The sequence below is a fragment of the Pipra filicauda genome, unplaced genomic scaffold, assembly GCF_003945595.2.
Source record: "Pipra filicauda isolate LSUMZ 115617 unplaced genomic scaffold, ASM394559v2 scaffold212_size3012638_pilon, whole genome shotgun sequence".
Taxonomy (NCBI): Eukaryota; Metazoa; Chordata; class Aves; order Passeriformes; family Pipridae; genus Pipra; species Pipra filicauda.
In genome coordinates, this window is record NW_024104324.1 from 2340876 (window position 1) to 2361890 (window position 21015).

Here is a 21015-nt window from a genome sequence, read left to right on the forward strand (position 1 = left end):
AAATTATATATTAAAGCATTAAAAAAAAAGTTAGTTCTAGATAGATACATATTTATAATGTTATTTATTGCCAAAGGCACTGTAATAACAAATCAATAGATGCACATTTATGAAACTTAACTTTAAGAAATATCTTTACTGTTATTACACACCTAGAAATGCTCTTGTAAGGCAACCCAGCTTACCTGGGTAATTGGGAAAAAATCTCCTGATAGTGTGCCCTGTAGGACAAAGTTTCTAGTGGTTCCTATTAATACAACGTCTCCTTTTCCCTCTGCTACTGTTCTTATTGGACCAAACTGCTCTGGAATCTGTGGTCATAACAGACAAGAGGACAAGTAAGTCAGACAATCTGTCAAGTGTTGCTAATTTTAAAGACACATGGCCTAGCAAATGTATTTTAATAAATGTTGCGCAGAGAAGGAATTAAATAGATTAATATATGTGCCTGATTTGCAAAACTTTAAAACAACTTGCATCAGCTCAGTAACTGTTTTTATAACACTACAAGACAAGACATCCTTATCTACACAACACTCCATTTGTACAGATAAACCAAGTATTTGAACAAACAGAAAAGGTTCCTTCATGCTGTGTTAACTTAATCCTATTTAATTGCAGCTCTGATATCAGACTAAGCATTTCTACTCAGAGTACTTTCTTGGAACGAATGTTTCTTTAATTGCAGCCTGGGTTCTGAAAGAGTCAGTGCAAATCTCCAATATACTGTTCAAGGTAAGGCGTAAAATAACAAGGAATACCAGAGTATGAACAAATAAGAGAAAAAGAAGGACACCAGAGTTATTAACAGCACAACAAGCACACCTTGTACTGTGTTAAAAAGTTAATTACAAAAATTCACATGCCATTCCAGTTGCATATATATTTGCAACATTTAATATTATGTAGTAGAGTTGAAACCTTTCCTCAGTTTTATATGCTGATTGCTCTCACACTCAGTATCTAAACAATCATGTAGTTCTGTCCAAATAAATTCTGCTTTTAAGTTCCTACATAGTAACTGGATTAATTTCCAGATTTTCTTAATTATATACAAAAGCCAACAACATCAACCAAGAAATTAATGAAAAACTTTGAGTACTAAAAGCCCCACAAAATCATCATATCATTTTGGGAAAGAGGAAAGCACAAAAATATTTTAATACTGTAATACTCTGAAGTTAAAAATTACTTTAAATTATTAATTGCAAAGAAAGGAAGAAACAATATGAAAAGATATGAATACAAGATTCGTTTTCCACTTACAACAGAACTTTAAAAGGAAATATTATGTTAATGAATAGTCAATCACAAGAATGACCTGACTGCTCAAATGATATTGCATTTTAACACTGGTTTGCATTCCCTCAGAATACATACCCATAAGAAAAAAAATGATTAAAAAAAGCCATGTTTAGAAGACAGCTAGAATTTCATTTTGAGGAGCAGAGTAATTTCAAGATAGGCAACATCACCTCGGTTTTGTGAATTTTTTGGTAATTTCCATTCCAAGATATCAGCTTTCGGTCTTTTCCACCTCCTGATACCAGCGTGCCATCTCGCAGCATACACAGCGCAAATATCCCACCCTCGTGTGCCCCTTGAACTGCATGGCTTATTCTGTTGGTACCTGGGCAGAAGGAGAAAAGACATTACTACTGAAATAACTGGCTTAATAGCTCGTTCCCCCCCCAGGTTTTTTGCTCTATTTCTCTACTACCTTTCAAGAATTATATCTAAACAATGGTAGAAGTGCTGGATGAAAACACACAAATGCACAGAAGAGGCTGAATTAGTACATCTTAGGATATATTCCCCCGTCTCAAAAATGAAAAGAATACATACTCACTCAGTCTAGCTCAAAGTAAAATAGGTTCATTTAAACCTTTCATGGGAGTTTAAGCCAAATTATTTGACATCACATTTGATGTAGTAGCACTACATACCTTATCAACAAAGAAATCATAACCCAGTCACTTGTCATCCTGCAAGGACATTCCACAGCCTCCAGACACTGAACTTGGACTAAAATCTAACTAAGCTACAGATCCTGGTACATCTGGCAGAATGTCCTGAATGACCCTCCAAAAGACCTTGTACTTCTTTATTGGTGAACTTGGCTTGTTCGAGTACTTTCTTAGACTCAAAACAGCCTCAGAACCAACTACAATGATTAAGTATCTCTAATTTGATGAAGCATTATTATTATGAAGTACAGAGAAATGATTATTACTATTACTATTGCTATTACTGAAATGTGCACCTTGCATCAAAGCTTGGCTAACCTGATGTATAGCACAAGTGAGGGGCTGATACAAGTTAGGATGAAACAACTGCCTTTTCCTTTAAGAATCCCATTTGCTTTCACCCACATCTGTGGATATAATGTGCCAGGTACAATTGATGTCTACTAGGAGAAGTTTATGCTGAGGGTACTCCGACCTGGTAGAAGCAGCCCTCACTTGAACACAGAGCTCCGAGTCAAAAGTAATGAAGACATAGAAAGTACACTGTACTAGGAGAGAAAAACAAGAACAACATTTTTGCCCAACCCAAAAGAGCTGGCAGAAGGTGAGGAGAACTTGAGCACACTGAGAATTCCCTTTCATTCCTGGGAGAAAGGGCAGAAGAGGCTCCTTGCAGTCTAATGGCACGACGGCAAACTGGCCCCTGAGTGGTGCAATGACTGCCATGCCAGCAGCTGCCACTATCTCCCTTGTCTCTTGGCAGTCCAAAATAACAGCAAAGAACAGGGAGATGGGACTATGCAATGTCTAAAATGAAGGAAAAGTGTTTTGTGTCTTGCTTTAAATTACCATAGGAAAAGGGAAGGGGAAATAAAAGAGAAGCCGACTTACAAACACCATATCCACCCCTTTCCTCAAAAGCAGTGCAGTGGTCAAAAGCACAAGGAGAGAACTGGCTAAAAGTCCTTGGATGAAAAAAAAGACTGCAAAAACAGCTCAGTAAGGCTCAGTTGTGTAACTGATTCACTGGGTTGTCTTCCAGGTCTTATACTCTTCGAATATCTTGGGAGAAAGCACTGAGTAAATAAGAAGTAGCTGTCATTCATCTCCCTTCTTTCTTTACTAATAAAGCCTCCTTCAAGGGATTCTCCTTATTCCTATGCATGGCATATCATGCACTAAGCAAACGTTTAGGATGTTGCTGCTGTTTGCCCTCCGGCAGGCACTGCCTTCTGCTACCTAAAAAAAAAAGTCTCTTCTTACTAGAAAGTGCTTTTTTAAGAAGTTCTTCCTATCCATCTGTTCTCTCAAAATAAAGCTGAGGAATTCAATTAGATCTGAATATATTTAACTTGACTTCCTAGGAAAACAAATAAAGCTATTTGTTGTCTTTTTAAAGGTGTATGTCAATAGGCATAATTTCTGCAAACAGTAGAATGACAGTATAGGAGACTGGAGATCATCAGTTACATTAATAATGTTTCTTTCTATCACATTCATTAGGAAAAGAATTTTTCCTGCTATTTCTTACATCAGTAAAATGCTGACATAGCTCTGTGATTCAGTATTTAACCATAGGGAACACATTCTATAGAATTTTTTGCTCTAGCAGTTAGGCATTGATGTTCTTTAGGTTCTTGTAGAAAAGAATTCAGGCACAATCTGCTGGATTAGTCTTAGGAAAGAATTCAAGATAAAACAAAATTTATTCTTCTTAAAATGAACCTCTACACTCCTGTAAAATTTCACAGTGTTTAATATTAAGATTGAAGTTAATAGTGAAGTTTTATCTTACCTTTCCCCCATACCAAAATGTTTCCACTTGAGTCTCCTGTAATAGTATCACCATTTTCAGAAAAGGTCACACACAGGACAAACTTTGGCTTCTCTTGTTTCTGCGTGGTTATGAAAAATATACACTCACAGCAACACACAACCCATTCATTTTAACTGTATGCATTTGAGTAATTCAGTTTAGTCTTATACAGCTCTATTATTACTTCAATATGTACACAGGAGTTAAACACATTCCTATGGTCTAAACAGTTAATCTGTGCAAGGGCAAAAAATGCAACAGCGAAGGTTGGTGGCCCAATCCCGCAATCTTTAACTGCAAGTTGGGGACAGAGTGAGGAGGTCTGTCAGCATTTAACACAAGACCAGGAATGCTCTGAGATAAACCAAATCCCCCAACTACCACATAATCCCAAATACTTTAAGTATTTAGAAATGGACTAAGATGCAAACAAGCTTTATTATTATAATTTTTAACTCCAAAGTTTCTAGGAGAAAAAAATATCACTTGAGATATAGTGTAAGATTTATGGAATCATCTCGTGAAAGAGTCCCAGGGTTCAGTAATGGAAATGTTGCTTTGAGACCCTGCATTCAAGATAGTGATAGCAACAAAACAATGAAATGTATAAGGGAACAAAAAATCCAATAGTAGCGTCTAAGGATATTATTTGCATTCCTTGTTGACAACCTGTGTGTATGACCTCTTCCTCCCTCAAACTAAGAACTATTCTCAACTAGGGCCACCACACTTCTCTGTCTGCAACAACTATCAAGAGTAACAGAGCTAAAACACAGGGACAAATTTGCCCAAGCAGCTTAGGAGTTAAAAATGCATGGAAAAATAAAATGTAACAGAATTTAAATGCATCATCTCAGCATCTCCTCCTGATTTCACACAAAGTATATTAACTGAGATTGCAAAAAAGTTGTTTTGGCTCTGCTTGTGAGCCATGACTCCACAAGCAGCTACCTAAGTTCATGGAGTTACATGAACACCCCTCATTTGCGCATGCAGCTGCTGTAGACCTTAGTCTGTATTTAAGAACAAAACCAAATCAAATCTTGAAATAAAAATTATATTTTCCAAATAGTGGCCAGCTCAATCTGTATTTGAATTACACATATGTATGTATTTGAGCAGAACAGAGGAAAAGGGAAGAAGACTGATATGCACATTTTATGGGGTTTTGCAAATCTTTCCTTTAACAAAATAATAAAAAAACCCTCCAGCATATATCACTCTCTCTGTTTCTGCTTTTGTTTTTGTTTGTTTGTTGGTTTGGTCTTTTGTTTTTGTTTTGGTTTTTTCTGTTTGTTTTTTTTCTTTTGGTTTGGATTTTTAACCTGAGGTAATCACAGAGATTTTAAGGCAATTTTATTTTGTGGGGAGAGGGGGTGTGGTGGGAGCATGGAGGTGTGTACTACAAAGAATATAGCAAAAAGAATAACAGCATGATAATTTCATTAGAACTCTTGAATGTGGAAGTTTTGCCATAACATGAATGCCACCTGAGCTTCTGCAAAATTTCAAGTTCAATAATGATCAGTTGTTTTGATTTACTCAAACCTTACTAACCCTTAACCTGTATGACTGTAACATACTATAAACATAAAATTAGGGAAATGTTTTATTTTACCTCAAATAATCCTTGCTTTTTAATAAGGGAATTCCCTTCTAGTGTCCAAAAATAAAGGTGTGATTTTCCGCAAGTAACTATTATATTTGTATCAGTAGGGTGAAAATCTGCAGCAAATACAGCCTCATTAGAGCACTTGGAAGGAAAAAGAAAAACATTGTATCAAAATCTAAAATTCAAAGAAAACAAAACTATTACATGGTTCTCTAGTTAGATAAACTGATACTCCTGATTTAAGAAAAATTCTGAGCTATTAATTTACTGACATAGTCTGGAATGCTTTGGTAGAACACTTTGAAGTCAAAGTATTTCATGACTTTATAAGTTAGGATCCAAATTTATCCTTCAAAATCACGTCAGATAATGAAAAGTTCTACACAAAAGATTAGTTTAAGACATTTTGTTTCTGCACTTATTATTACATTCTATGCTGTTATTATTGCTGCCTAGAATTTTCAAATCAATTTTAGAATTACAACAACAGCAAAATTAAAACAAGACAAACTATTAGGATAGTCTCAGAGTGAAAATATTCCCTTTCTTCATTTTCTTTGTCTTTTATAAAGTAAAAACGTTAAAAAGGCACATAAAGTTAAATACAGAAAGACATTTTATGACAAGAAATCCAGATCTACATACAAGCAAGTAGTACAAAATATCTTATTGCAACACCTTGACATCTGCCAGCTTTTCTTCTTTCTGCCAGTCCCACACAGAAAGCACATGGTCATTTGAATCATCCACAGAGCACAGGCTACTTCCTCCATTCTGAAGCAAAACATGGAAAATATTAATGCACCACCCAACCAACATGAGGAACATATAAATGCAAATTCAAAATAAATGCTTCTGTGTAAGTGGAAATATTTATACATATTTACACTTTAACTGTTATACCTTTAGTTATCCATAGATCTCCATAAAATATAATAATTTATAGAATAATTGAAAAACAGGGCTAAAAAAGGGATCTAGAAAAGGGGCTCTTGCAAACTGCAGAAATGGCAGGAATGAGGTCTCTACAAACATACAGTGGTAGAAATTCCAAAGGAAAACTATACACTATTATCTAGTTCATTAAGGAAGCTTTTCCTGATAATCATACTGTTTCTTTCTTTGCAATTTAAAACAATTATTTCTTCTCAGATCTATATGGACACAGGGAAAAATTTACTTTTCATACTGGTAAAACGGATGAAAATCAGGGAACGTAGTAAGAAATTAGAAAACAACTTATTTCTGACAGGTGTCTTTTTTATAGTTATGCCTTCTGTCACTCTTTCTAATCTTAATTACCCTAATTCCTTCAGTCTTTCTTCATGCATCATATTTCCTAGACCTTCACTTGTTGGTACCCATTTTTCTGATGGGTGAACCCAGAAGCTGGATGAAGAACTCCAGCCAAGATCCTGCCTGAATGAGGGGCTGACCAACATCTGTCTCAGTAGTGATGGGAACTGCTGTATAATCATCAGATTTTTTTTCAGTACCTATCTGGAAGGAACTTTTTGGACCATTTTTCACTATTTCTTTGGTGTTCTTCCTAGCTGAATGTACAATGGAACAAACCATCAAGGAATGTCCAACTGCTTTCCAACTCAGGATTTTTTGTATCCTGTTGCTCCTGGCATCAGTTACATTAGTTTTGACTGCAGATGAGCTCACAGAAACAGATCGAGCAGATCAAACACTCCTCCATCTGCCACCCACAGCACAGCTGCTTATTGCTGCTGCTTGAGCTGAGCCACCCCAAAAGTTTGGGCTATCATAGAGAGAGCCTGTTTGGGGAACAGATCAATTTTGTGGGGAAAAGAAAAGCCAAGAAAACTCTGCTTCATTTTTTTTTATATATGAGATTGTTTGGTTGTCCCCTGATGGATCAGGCCCGCCATACATATCTCAGACACAGCAACAAAAATAGCTGTGCCAAGTCAACTCAAGAGGTGGGACAGAGATAGGACTGAAGGAAGCAGTACTGCTACAAAATGGGAAGGGGTGCTCAGAACAAGCCAAGCTGTGAGAGAAATCACAGCATAAAGCAAACACATTAAACATCTGCTTTCTCCTGGTATATGCTAATAGCAATCTTCTGTTATTAAACACCTCTATCCCTCCAGGGAGGTATTTACAGAGCATTTGCTCACTATTCCTTTTTATTTATCCTTCAAAAGGTGATCTTGAACTGCGTTAGCTTTCACCTTTGCATTCCCAACCAGTTCTCCCAACTCACTTCTCTCTTGTCTACTTTCTATAAAACATTGTCATCAATGGATTTCAAATGTTTGTAGAAACTTTCACTGACATACATTTTGCCTAGGGAATACACCATTTAGTCCTCTCTTATTTAAAAATGGTCTCAAGACAACCAGACACCACCACATACACTGCTTACTCTGTTGTACATAGAGGGCTTTGAGACTTGCATGTGTCAGGTCTCAGACTCATGTTTTTATATGGGACTTGAATGCTGCCTGTATCAGCACATGTTTTAATTTTTTACCTCTCTGATAGATTAGAATTTTAAGGATGGTACCAAAAGGCCAATAACAGGATTCTACTTCTTTACAATCCTTTATCCATATGCCTTTGTTGTTTTCAAGTAAAATGTTTTGCTTCTCCCATGGGAGCTTCCACTTTTTAAAGGTCTTTAATCAATCCTTTTTGGGCACAGCAAGGTGGTAAAAAGATGCAGAGAGAGTAACTTTCTCATGTGAGAAGAAACAGAATAAGATGATTCAAGACAATTAAGGATACTGAAATTTTAAGTACACAAGTATTTCTGCAACTGCTTGTCCACGAAGAAATTAATTGCAGTTTATTTTAAGCACAAGATAGATCTCTGAGACTGCTGAGATACTGTTAACTTTAATAGCAACCTAAGCTGTTGGAAAAAATGGATTGCGAACCTTCCTCGTCTAGAGAGGAACCAGAAAGTAAAGAAGGAAGTTTGTTTTGGTCAAGGAAGCTAAATTTGAAAGACTTCAAAGACCTTTCCAGCAAAGAGTCTTCATTTACTTACAGATTTAGAAAAAGCAATGCAAGTGACAGCTCGGTCAAAAAACCCCATTCCGATGACATGCAGCGTATTCAGAGTTACAGAATCCCAGACACGCACGTGTGGTGGTAATTGCTATAAAAGACACATAAAAAAATCATCTGAAACAATGATGGCAAAAACTCATCAGGGTTTTAAAAAATGAAAATGCATCTGAAAAAAACCAAAATATTTTATCAAAATTTAAGGTATGAAAATTATCAGAACTTCTCTAGAGTCACCCGTGTAAGCACAGATACACTACAAACACTTTGTTGATTACTGTTTCTAGGACCAATCTCTGGGACTGGCTGTCCAGAGTGTACAGCACATCAGGTCTCACTGATCTCAGTTTGTTCACTGAAGTTAATGGCCACTGAGACATTCTTCATGAAGTGAAAATTATTGATGACTTTGTGACGTGGGACTTACTGGCAAGTCCAGGAACAGTTTAAACTGTACCAACTGAGATAATTCTGGTAAGTGTCAAAGAGCAAGTGCAAAAAGAAGCTTAAAAATTTCTAAAATGTAATTAATTTCAATGTCATAAAAATGGCTGGGGAAAAGAACTGTATCTTCAGACTCTTCTTTGCAACCGTAATCAAAATGAGATTGGTTTTTGTAAATAAAATTCCAGGCGTACATGCTGGCCCAAGATCAACTCCCTGTGAAATCTCCGTGGTGCTCCCTCCCTCCCTCCCTCGTTTCCCTCGGCCTTTGGCTCCGAGAGCAGGTTCGGCGGCAGCGCTGCCTCCCATATCCACCAGGGGGCGGCCCCGGGAAGCACTTGCTGATGGAGCTTAATCTTAAACACAGCGAGGAGTTCAACGCAGAACCATCAACCTTCAACCTCTGCAGGAAAACAAGGGCCATGCTTTATTTCCCTTATTTTCCCATCCATTTGAACGGAAATGAATAGGCTTTATTACCATATCAGAAAAAAAAGCAACAACCATCAGTCTTTCTTGCTCATAAGTAGCAAAACTGTCCTTCAACATAAGTATATATATTAAAAAAAAAAAAAAAAAAAAATCAAGGTCACAACAGTACCTCAGTTATATAAATGGTTTTGATGTAAGTTTACCTATATAGCACATTCCTCTCAAGCATAACCATCAGACCTTTAAATTTTATTTCACAAACACAATGGTAATTGTATTTATGAAGTTAAAAAATAAATGCCAGAGACTTCTCTGATACACAATAAAAATTATTAGTTTATGTTACTCAGCTAAGTTACCTTTACATAAACTTTATATTGCATAACTGGGATTTTGTTTTCCTCATTGTCCTCGCTTTGACTGGGATAGAGTTATATTTTTTTGTAGTAGCTGGCAGAGAGCTATGTTTTGGATTCAGTATGAGAATAATGTTGATAACAGAGATGTTTTAGTTGCTGAGCAGTGCTTACCCTAAGTCAAGGACTTTTCAGTTTCCCATGCTCTGCCAGTGAGGAGCTGCACAAGAAGCTGGGAGGGAGCATGGCCAGGACAGCTGATCCAAACTGGCCAAAGGGATATTCCACACCACAGATCATCATACCCAGTATATAAACTGGGGGTGTTGGCTGGGAGGGGCCAATCACTGCTGGGGGACAGCAGGTGATGAGCAACTGTATCACACCCCACTTATTTTTCTTGGGTGTTATTTCTCTTGTTTTGTTGTCTTTATTATTGTCATTATTATTTTATTACAATATAACAGCAATCATTATCCTTATCATCTGTGCTTATTTCAAACCACAGGATTTACACTTTTTCCAATCCTCCTCCCCATCCCACTGGAGGGTGGGATAGGTTGGGTGAGTGGTTGTGTTGTACTTAATTGCTAGATGGGGTTAAATCACAACACTCAGTTAGCATATTGATAATCTGTTTTTTATCCTAAAATTCTTTGTTGGTATCTACCAAAAATTTTCAATAGTTTGGTTGTGACAACAGCTACATACTCTGCTGAGTAACTTTGTCCTCATGGTTTTCCTGCCTCTGCTTGTTCCCATTCTTTCTCACTTTTCTTAGCTCTTTGGAGCAATGTTCATCCTACTCTGTTCAAATAAATTCCTAGCCTAAAGCTAAGCTTATGATAACACAGGTAATAACAAAGAGAAAAATATTCTTGCTTAGATGATGGCAAAAGCAAGAGTTTATTTTTTTCAGCAAACAACCCAAAGCCATTCTTATTTGTAGTTTGGTTTGGTAGCTGTGATCAGAAATTAAGTTGTATTCTGTACAATTTAATCTCCTCCTTTTCTCCACATCCATCTGCCCTCTCAGGTCTCCTTTGTAGCTTTATCCCTCCATACCTCTCAGAGACCAGCTCCAAGTTTACCTTCAGTCTAAGTCATGGGAGAAGAAACCACTGACCAATCTTGATAATGGAACTGGGTGACTGTGATAGAGTGCAATAGGCACTCTAAAATTAAGTTTTGCTTCTGTTCAGTCCAAAAATGTAAGACCAATTTAACTGCAACATGAAAAGAATATAGTATGTATCTTCTTAATAACATATTCTTATAAAATATACGCAACTATACATCAGCAAAGTGGTCACTCACTTTCCCATCCTTGGATGTCCCTGCAACTTGACCTGTTGCTATAGTGATCCTATCAGGATGAACAGCCAGGCTAAAAAAGAAAAGAAGGAGAGGCCAAACTTAAAGCCATTTACTATCTAGTTCATCAAACTATTACTTGAGCTTGTAATAAATAGCCCTGTTTTAGTCATATAAAGCACACAGCATACATGTAAACTTCTTAAAAATATAAAAACAGAACTGTTAAAGCAATTGTCATTCTCTTGTATTCAAAAAACTCTTCTTCCCTTATGAACAAGGTAGTAATTTGCTTAAGTCCTAATACCTCAAAACATGTATCAAACAAGCCCCAGGATTCACCTCACCTAGATTTAAATGAGTGCAGTGTGTAAGAAGTTTTCAGTTTTAGCTACTTATCGAACTTCAGCTGTCTTAAACAGTGGTTGCAGAGATCTGGTCAGTCCCATAAATGCTGTCCAGTGACAGTCCTCCAGAGCAAACAGTTGTATCCAGTCAAACAACGCTCTTCAGACTGTACGACCAGATAATCAGTGACTTTTACAGGGAGATACCAACTTCCTCTAATGCTTTTCAAAAGGTAAAAAAAGTCCTTTAGTAAGAAAGGATACAGAAATTGGGAATTTTGATTCAAAAATTATAACTGAGGTTCTAAAAACTATGATCAATGTTAATTAATGCCCCTAAGAAAAAGCAACCTAAAATTTTTCATAAAGCCTGGAGTACAGTCTGTTTTTGCCCTAAAATCCTCTTAATTATTTTTTCATTGCAGCTGCTTTGCATGCAGTTCTAGAGGCCAAGTACCCTACAAAATGAACTGTGGCAATAATTCAGCTTTAAATGAAGAAAGGTATCCTCTTTCCAATAAACCTGAAAGCTTTGAAATATCTAAAGAGATAGAAAATTTGAAAGAAAGAAATGAGATGGAACAGGTCCAAGGTAAAAATCTCCTTGGAAAACAACCAGATTATACTAACAATTCAATTCGTGAAACATGCTCACAATTCAAGCAAATTCAGTTGTCAAGTCTATTTCTGACTTTGAGGGAAAACAGGTGTTTCATAATGCCTCATCTGAAGAAAGGATGTCAAACTCATTTCATACATTTGGGCCCATCAGATAATCCAGGTGCTCTTTTTCAGCTACACTCTGCAAACAGACTGATATCATCAAGATAAACCATATGTTTATTCAGATTTCAATCTAACAAAACTGATATTTGCTGATATCTAGTATCCTCTGAGCTGATATCTAGTATCCTCTGAGCTTCAACACAGTTAAGTTGCTTTGAAGCCCAATCATGCATGGCAGCAGACAAATCAGGCTGCTCAAGACTGGTTTATTAGGTTAGATTGAACCTAAAGAGCCTCTACCTGCCACTCAGGCTCTTGTGAAGGGCAATAATTCAATCCTATGTAAAAAAGGGAAAGGAGCAGATTCCAAGGAAGTTAAAGTTCAATCATCCTAAAAGAAGAGTAATGAAAATGAGTGTATCTATCCCAAATAATGTTTTATGAAGAAAACAAGAATGCTTATTAGGTGACTTACCACTTCACATCATCATTATGACCAGTGTAATGCCTCTGAAGTTGCTCTTCAACATTGAATAACACAACTACAGACGCGATGAAATACACGGTTTCGCCCGTTGGAAGAAGGTAGAGATTACTGCGACAGTCCCGACCCCTATATCCATAGCTAGTGTGTTGGTCAAGCTGCAATAACATTATCTACCAATGAAGAACGTTAAAAATAAGAAAAAACAAGATGGAATCTCTGCCCTTGTAGTCTGCATCTCTTGGTTTGAGCACAGCTTTATCACTTCAGAACTCCCTCCCTTACTACAGTAGAGAGTTAAAGTATTTTACACACTTTAAAACATACTTATCCTACAGAAAATCCATGGTCAAGAATACAGGGATTTGTAGACATACGACTCCTTTAGTATCCTCTGGAATTTGCTAAATACCAGACTAAGGCAATGTTAATTTTGTCCCAGGTGTATTTACTATTTACATTGCTCGACTAATTAAAATTTAGACTTGATGGAAATGCTAACAAGTCATTCAGCACATCTCCCTGCATTACAGGAGGATTGATTGCATTACCCTGTGTGCAGGTTGATTGATTTCATTATTGTGGACATGACCAGCCAGACGGATACAAACCATAAAAGGGTTACATCATCTGTTCCAATTTACTTTTGTAGTATTTAAAAGGCAGTGGCCCAGATTCTGATGCTAGTCATATCAACGTGAATCTAAAATTAATTCAATGAAATAACTGGAATTAATTCAGAAATAATCTCATTTAGACTGAATGTTAATTCAGCCAAATTATGTAGTTTTATTCTTTTGAGGAGTCATTAGGGACTACAACTATTTTGGCTTTCCTTTTTTTATGGTAACAAAAAGAAACAGCATTAGCAGAATCTTGGCAAAACAGAAGTGCATTCTAATGCAGTCAATATGGAGAAACTGGCTGTGAAAAATGTATAGAGAGATAATGAAACCCCAATTACATGATATAAAAAAGATACTTGTGCACTATTCTCTACAGTCAATGATAACCCACTCAAACTAAAATAGTCATGTTAAAGTTGTTGAAATCATAAGGTCAATAGTTCTTTTATTTAAATTCCTATTTTAGAAGAAACAGCTTGCTGATTTTTTCTAATAAACACAATAGTACTAGTGCTGCATGCCCAATCATCAAAGTGTGAATTCAGAAATAGAGCTTTTAGACTCCTTAATTGAAACATTTCAGCAAAGTTACTTCAAGAATATTAAAGAGATGAGATATTAAAATTGAAGACATTGAAACAATCAATATCTTCAATTACATAGAATTTACTATCAATTTTGAAGCTGTCTGTGAAGGTTAGTGTTACTATTCTAGATTGCTGGACAATGCTTTATTTGTTTAAATTTATTTCTCTCTCTAAGGCCAGATACTATTACCAACTGAAGCAAACAAAATATTTCCCTAGTTCAAGAACACTAATCAAATTTATAGCGAACCAGCAGTTGAAGTTGGCAAAAGGAGAACTTAAAAAAGTGAAGCAAAAACATTACACAGACATTCATTAGGAACAAATCTCAGTGCATAAAAACAGCTACTAAAAGGGAAAGATTACATTCTTTAGGGAAAAATCTTCTTTCTTTACTATTTGTCCTGTGGGGAACAATGCTGCATTCAACCCTTCACATGACTGCTGTTGTCAAACACTCAGTTTCTTTCTATCAGCCTTTTTTCTCAGATGCAAACTCCTGGGGTTGATCCCTGCATCTCCTCACTGTTTCCCACACTCGGATTTGGTGGCTTCAACTTGGATTTGGTGAGCTGGCACTTCAGGGAATGTTACCTTGACCTTTTCCTTTCATTTGGCCTGCACTTTTTGTTTCAAACCTCCTGCTTGCCAAATGAGTTGCTCTCAAATGGATGTGGGCAAGCCACTGCTCCCACCCTGATGTCCCTAGTGCTGATTTCTCACTTGAATTTTCCACCTCTGCTCCAGCCCTCCCTCACACTTCATCAGTCAGCATTTCTGTTTCTTTGTGACTGAATATATATTATGATATATCAAAGGTTTGAACTGTTTTCAGCTTACCCAGATACCAACTAACATGACTGCAATACCCCTTTATGGTTCTGGTATGCCCTGATTTCTACACACATTAGCTTTTCTTCCTTCTGTTTCTTGTTGTAGTCTGCTTTGCTCTTTCCATTTGTCCACCCCATCTCCTATATCTTGTTTCCCTATCTCCATTCCTATATTATAGAGCATTTCTGGCTATAATCCCACAGCCAGGCTCATTCGTCTGCTACAAAGGTATTTTCTCCTACTTGAGTTCTGTTACCCTTCAATGAAACAGCACAGCTTCTCCAACTCAACTGGAATGAATGCCTTCAATACTGGTTGGTTTTCTGCTGTCTTCGTGTTTCTCCTTAAATTATTTTATTCTCCTGCCCACAGCTTTTCCTCTCATTGTTACAGTCTGTAAATTTGGCATTACCTTCTCCCTCTTTTTTTTAATACTTCATATACCTTGTCATTGCTGTAACTTTTAAGTATGGATATCATGATTGGGTTTAACTGAAAATAAATTAGAAACTGAAAAAATTAGCACAGTATTTTTGGAAAAATTTGCCCCCCCTCAATAACCATTTAGGGTTAGATCATTTTATGAATTCATATCTCTTCTATTCATATACAACTTCTATAGATAGGATTCTGCTGGGTATACAGACTCACCCCTGGAAGGACATAGGAATATTCAAACTAAAAATAATAGTCCATCTGGCAAATAATCAGTCATTTAAATAAGCTTAAGTGAGAAACTAATGAGTCTGAAATCATGACCTACTCTAATTATAATTTCTTATAATAGTCTGAAATATTGGCTTCAGGTTCCACCTACACACTGCTAATGACAATCTCTTTTGTTTCATGGCTGGGGTTTTGTTGTTTCAGTAAACATTCTAACACTTTCCCCTGTATCATCCTTAGCCTCCTGAAGCAAGGGGTTCCTTGCAACTGTAAAAAGATATAATTCGATTCTGTTGTGATACATGGTAAGAGCCTGTACAACAATTATATGGTAAAATGCTGCAAGCAGCATTTATCATTCTAATCTCACCTGGTTTATTAATTTTGTGGATTTTTTGTCTTTTTAACTCATCTTCATTTATTTGTGTATGCATTATCTATGCAGTTCCAGCAGATTGGGATAGAACCTACAGGCTCAGCTGCAACAGGAATAATAAGAATGGTTACTAAATCTGTCATTAATCTCTTGTGAATACAAAGAGACTTTTGGAAACTCTCTGAATATTCTGAAACCACATGCAGTTCTATTTATACAACTTCTAAAAAGACTATATGGCCCCTGTCTTCTTTTTTATAAAGACAAAGCAACTTCCTATTTGCACTATTTGGGACCAAAAAAAAGTCTTTTTCTTAAAACAGAATACCTTATGAAGACTTCATCTCTCTAAAGTTAATGAATATTACAAATAGACACTTATCTTGTTGTGTTTATATTTTATCTTGAATCATCTATTATATAACATTATACAAAAATGAAATGTCATTTTCTCTTTTCAATAAAAAATATATTTTACCATTATACTTAAAAGTGAAATGTGAAAATTTCTGTATGTAATGAAACACTGATCTCTTTCAAGGTAGAATTCCGTAGTTATGTCCACTCATGGAAGCCAGTGGAAGACTCTGGTTGTTCAACATTTACAGTGTTTAAACACACTTTAAAATATAAATTCAAATATTATTTCATAGATGATATTTTATTAATTTTATTGCTAAGCACCTATCTGTTGCAAAGCACTACTCAATTGAGGGCTTACTCAAGTACTGAAGTTGAATGTAGCATCCTCTTAAGGACAATGGTGCACATTTTATAAAACACTTTAAAATGATAAATTAATGCTGAGAATCAGAAAAAACCTGAGCTTGTTTTATGCATACTGTAATTAATAATCACAGCTCACTACATTCTTAGGATATGCCTAGTTTAATCTTTGTCTAATTAGCATGCTTCAGACTTAACCTTCAGGCAACATTTAAGCAAAATCTTTCTTAAGCTGCCACCCTGTACTTCACAAGGTGAAGAACAGCAGCCCCAACAAATTAACAACTATTTTCAATTGAATGTCGTTTCACTGATTAAATGAACCCTATGACCTTAATTCCGCTATACTCGAGCTCGAAAAGTTATTTAACCCAAATCATTAAGGAATGATTGATTTCCAGTAGTCTTCCAGCACAGAAAGGATACACCCATTCCAGTTTAAGTCTCTTGGCTGGTAGTTCTACTTTTGCTTCCAAACTGTAAGATTCCACTTGCTCTTTGGGCATGTACATGGTAACAGGACGTCCACGAAGAAACATTTTTACGTATCCTTCCTCTACAAAAGGTCAAAAATGTTTAATGTTACACAAAAAAAAGCCATCGGGGGAGAATTCCAGTGCTCCTCCATCCCTTCCCACATAACAGCTTGGTGCATTACAATTACAGAATGGCATGCAATCTCAGAAATTTAGCAGGTTGTTTTATCCTAAATAATAATCACTAAGCAGATTTTTTTAAAAACATATGAAGTCCTTTTCCCTTTAAATATTCTGAGTAGCAGAATTAGAACTAAACAATGTCACGAAGAACTACAAAACTGAAAGGTCTGAAATAGAAACTTTTTTTGCTGAAAAATAATATTACAATATTACATTTTTTAAAATATTAAAAATGAAGGGGAATACATCAAAGATTACAATTAACGCAGAAATGCCACTTAAAATTAATTTTATTTGTTAATCAATGTTTACAGTTGAGCATCAGCATCTAAATTATTTTCCAACACTCAGTTGCATTCTTTGCATCTCAGTGTAAAGATACACTTTACACTTGATACAGTGCTAGAGATACATTCGAAATAAGAAACACAAACAATTAGTAAGAGGAATCATGCTGATGTACATGCAGAAAAGATATGTGCTTCAAGAATTACTAAACATTGAAAAAGGAATGACAACAATGACAGCACATTAAAAGAAAGGAAAATGACATACAGGAGAGAAGCTACAAAAAATTGGCTGACAAAAGTAAACATTTCTAGAAGAAAACACTAAAAGTAATGTGTTGAACTGGTAAGAAATATTTTTGGGGGAGAAAAGTAGGGATTAATAACAGATCTGGAAGTACTGACTTGGGGACTTCATGGGGCTTATAAAACTAGGAGATCTGGGAAATGCCATGAAGGTCTGACTAGGACTTTTGGGAAGTGGCAAAGCCAAAGTGGGTGTCCTGTGAACTTCTGATGAAGTTTGTCCAGATTCAGAACGTGCTGGCTCTTGCTGCTCCATCGGCAGATCAAGGGGTTCAGCCTTGTTCTCATGCGAATCAAGCAGTTTTGGAGTCAGTGACATCTGTAGAGTTACTAGACAGAATAATCGTGGGCACAGAGGAAATGGAAGGGCAAAAGTAACAAAAATCATGTAAATGAAAAAAATTATACAATTTAGGACTGTTAAAATTATGCTATGAATTGTTAAGTATCATTACAACTATACCATTATTTTTTTTTAATTTGAAAACTAAGGCTTTATTTTAATTGGAAAAATGCATATGCTACAAATCCTGACTAAATCAATAAAAATTACTGGTTGAACAAATAAACATCATAGTTATGCTGTATTACCTAAATGTGTATTTTGCCTTTAGACTAACTCACATGGGAAAGAGATCTACCTGATCTGTCACAGTACAGTTACAGCTAGGTCTCTCTAGCTTTGTTTACAGAATTTGGACATAAAATGAAAACAACAGAAAACTTAATGCTAAAAAGAAGTGATAATAATGGTGAAATAATGATGACAGAAGGTTGGAACTTCGAGATGCCTGTTGAAAATGACAGAATATTGGAATTGTTTCTAAAAGTCTACTCCAATAGATCCGTATTGGAAAATAAAATAGAGGGCAGAGCATTAAATAGCAAAGCATTACAGCACTATTTGTATGCGCATGCAGCATCTATTTAACGAGCTTGAAACACATGCCAATACTGCTGATGCTGGTGCACTGGAAGTCAACAGATTTTCAGCAGTGACAACTACTGACTTATCAAAGACTGGGAATGAAGGAAAGTTTAATTCACTGAGCTGCTTTTCTCACCTGAAGCTTACAGGACTCCTAAAACTTGCATTTACCTATCTTCAGTGGAACCATTTGACCTAATCACTCAAGACTAGGAAACAGCAAGTATATACTAGAAAGTATAGTAAACTATACCAAGTATATTATGACAAGCATATAAGTTACACCTTCAGAATGCGTGTGTGTCTCTTTCTGCTAACTATAAAGAGGAACTTAGGCTGACTAGGTCAGGCATGGGGCACAGAACTCATACCGTGTATTTATTTCTACCTTTTGGTAATAATAATTCCATTCATTCCATTCACAATTCCAATAATTTTTGTTCCTATTCCAGATATATTATCTACACAATCAATCAATTTTCATCATTTTCTTTGTACTTTTCTTAACTAAGTTTTTAAGACAGAAGTTCTAAACGTGAAGATATAGATGTAAAGACAGACAATCAATCAAACTACAAAGACAGACCAAAGGTAAAACTTTTAGACAAATGTATCTTTTACATCTGCAGTTTTGTAAATTCGAAATTGTTGTTGCAAAAATTAACAGTTACTGAACTAAAATAAGGCACATGAATGCCAGTAGGATCTGCAAAGGAGACCACCACTGACTGCAGGTATAGATTTGTACAAAGAATACACAGAGGTAGAGACTTTCTAAAAGACTTTGCCTTTAGAACAAACATGTTTTGCTTTATGAAATTTTACATGTATTGCAAAGTTGAAAGATGCTGATTAGTGGAAAAACTGTCAGGATATAGCTATCTCTAAAAAAGCAGATAAATCTGTGATTATACCACAGATATAAACATGCATCCAAAATGTGCATATTTACACTACCATTTAACTAAAACTTTAGAAATCAATATGATTTATTTACCAAATGTAACTCTGTTTTATGACATTGAGCAAAAAGCACTGAGAAATTAGTTGGAGGTCTAGGTCTGTTTATTCAACATTCAGAAAAACTACAGCCTACTCAGTAAGAAAAAGCAAGGGAAAAACCAAGGCTTCTACGACCATGTTAGGCTAAGAGCGAAACAGCCAACAAAGGGGCAAATTCTATATGCATTTCAGCAGAAGTGCAGAATGCCATTTCAAACACAGTGAACATCCACGTGTTGCCATATAGCTCTCTCAACATTTTTTTTTTCTGATTCAAATTCTTCAGCGTAAATCCACAGAAATGTAAATTATAACCCGTTATTATGATTAAAGTGAACCTGAGGGTTATAATTTCAGTAGACTGTATAATAAATGGCACAATATTTTTGTTTAATTCAAAAGAACTAGATGTTTTAACATTGCAAAATGCACACAAGTTGGAGAACAGTTGTTTACACATGGAGCTTTTATCCCACCAGAACCATTTTGCTTCGAGAGCTATGAGGTTTTGGAAGTGAAGCCTACCTTTGCAGTGTGTCACACGGCGCTTCCCTTGTGATTACAGAGACAGAGACAGAAGGGCTAGATAAAGATGTGTTTGAATACAATAAACTCACTAAATACTTGCTCTACGGGCTGTCCAGTCGTATTCTGCTACAGGCTAACCTGGGGCTTGACAAAACACTGAGCCATACGTTGGGAATTACTTTCTAAACCCTTTTCCTCAGCTAGGGGCTCTGTTTAGTTCTACCACTAAAATACTAGCTTAAGCTCCATTATGCAACTATATACTTCAATAAATACCAAGTATAACTTCTTTAAAAAATTATTAAATTCAGTAGGAATTTTGTCCAGGTGAGAAGGACACCCGGGTAGTGTCACATCTGTTTAATTACTTATCTTTACCCATGGGGAAAGTATTAGAAGTAAAAATATTCCAAACACCTTTGCTGACATGGTGTAAGGGAAGGAGAAATGTTAGGCAAGGAAAGTATACTCTGCGCAAATCAGAAGTTTTCTGTTTCTAAACCAACAGTTTCCATGGAAGGGACATGAACTGTGATTATATTGTCACAAGAGACTTAAGGGCTTACTTAGTTCCATGTATTATTGCCTTCAAAATCAGTTACACTAAACCTCGAAGTATGGCTTAAGAGCTTTGTTGGATGCTGATCAGTCAAGGCAGTAAACAAAAGATCTTTAACTTTTTCAGCTTAATGTATGGTTACCGTCACAGAACTAGGCATAAAAATAAAATGATACATCTGATAAATTAACAGGGCTCTTTTCCTTCTTTATTTTGTTAAAATAAAGCTTTATTTTAGTTGTCCTTGGTTTTCCAGAACAAAAATAACTGTTATATGTACTATTCAGATTCATATTTTTATTAAGATTTTTCTAAAAGTTTTAAGTGTCTAATGACAAGGACAAACTGCTTTCACTTTTATCTACTATTTCACTTTCAAATCTTTTAG

The 21015-nt window shown here is 35.9% G+C and overlaps 1 protein-coding gene across 8 annotated transcripts in view; it reads right to left on the reverse strand.

The window, feature by feature from the left end:
• Positions 1 to 21015, reverse strand: part of EML1 (EMAP like 1) — a 124678-nt gene that overhangs the window by 13094 nt on the left and 90569 nt on the right. For 4 of the 8 annotated variants that reach the window (XM_039381124.1, XM_027730817.2, XM_027730818.2 and 1 more), the window contains 10 exons: positions 20066 to 20092; positions 16785 to 16914; positions 12535 to 12684; positions 10990 to 11059; positions 8421 to 8531; positions 6074 to 6169; positions 5402 to 5536; positions 3763 to 3862; positions 1476 to 1630; positions 186 to 311 (listed from right to left, as the gene is read on the reverse strand). In XM_039381124.1, coding sequence (XP_039237058.1) covers positions 186 to 311; positions 1476 to 1630; positions 3763 to 3862; positions 5402 to 5536; positions 6074 to 6169; positions 8421 to 8531; positions 10990 to 11059; positions 12535 to 12684; positions 16785 to 16914; positions 20066 to 20092 — 1100 coding nt within the window. The other 4 variants (XM_027730825.2, XM_027730819.2, XM_039381126.1 and 1 more) reach the window with 2 other exon arrangements.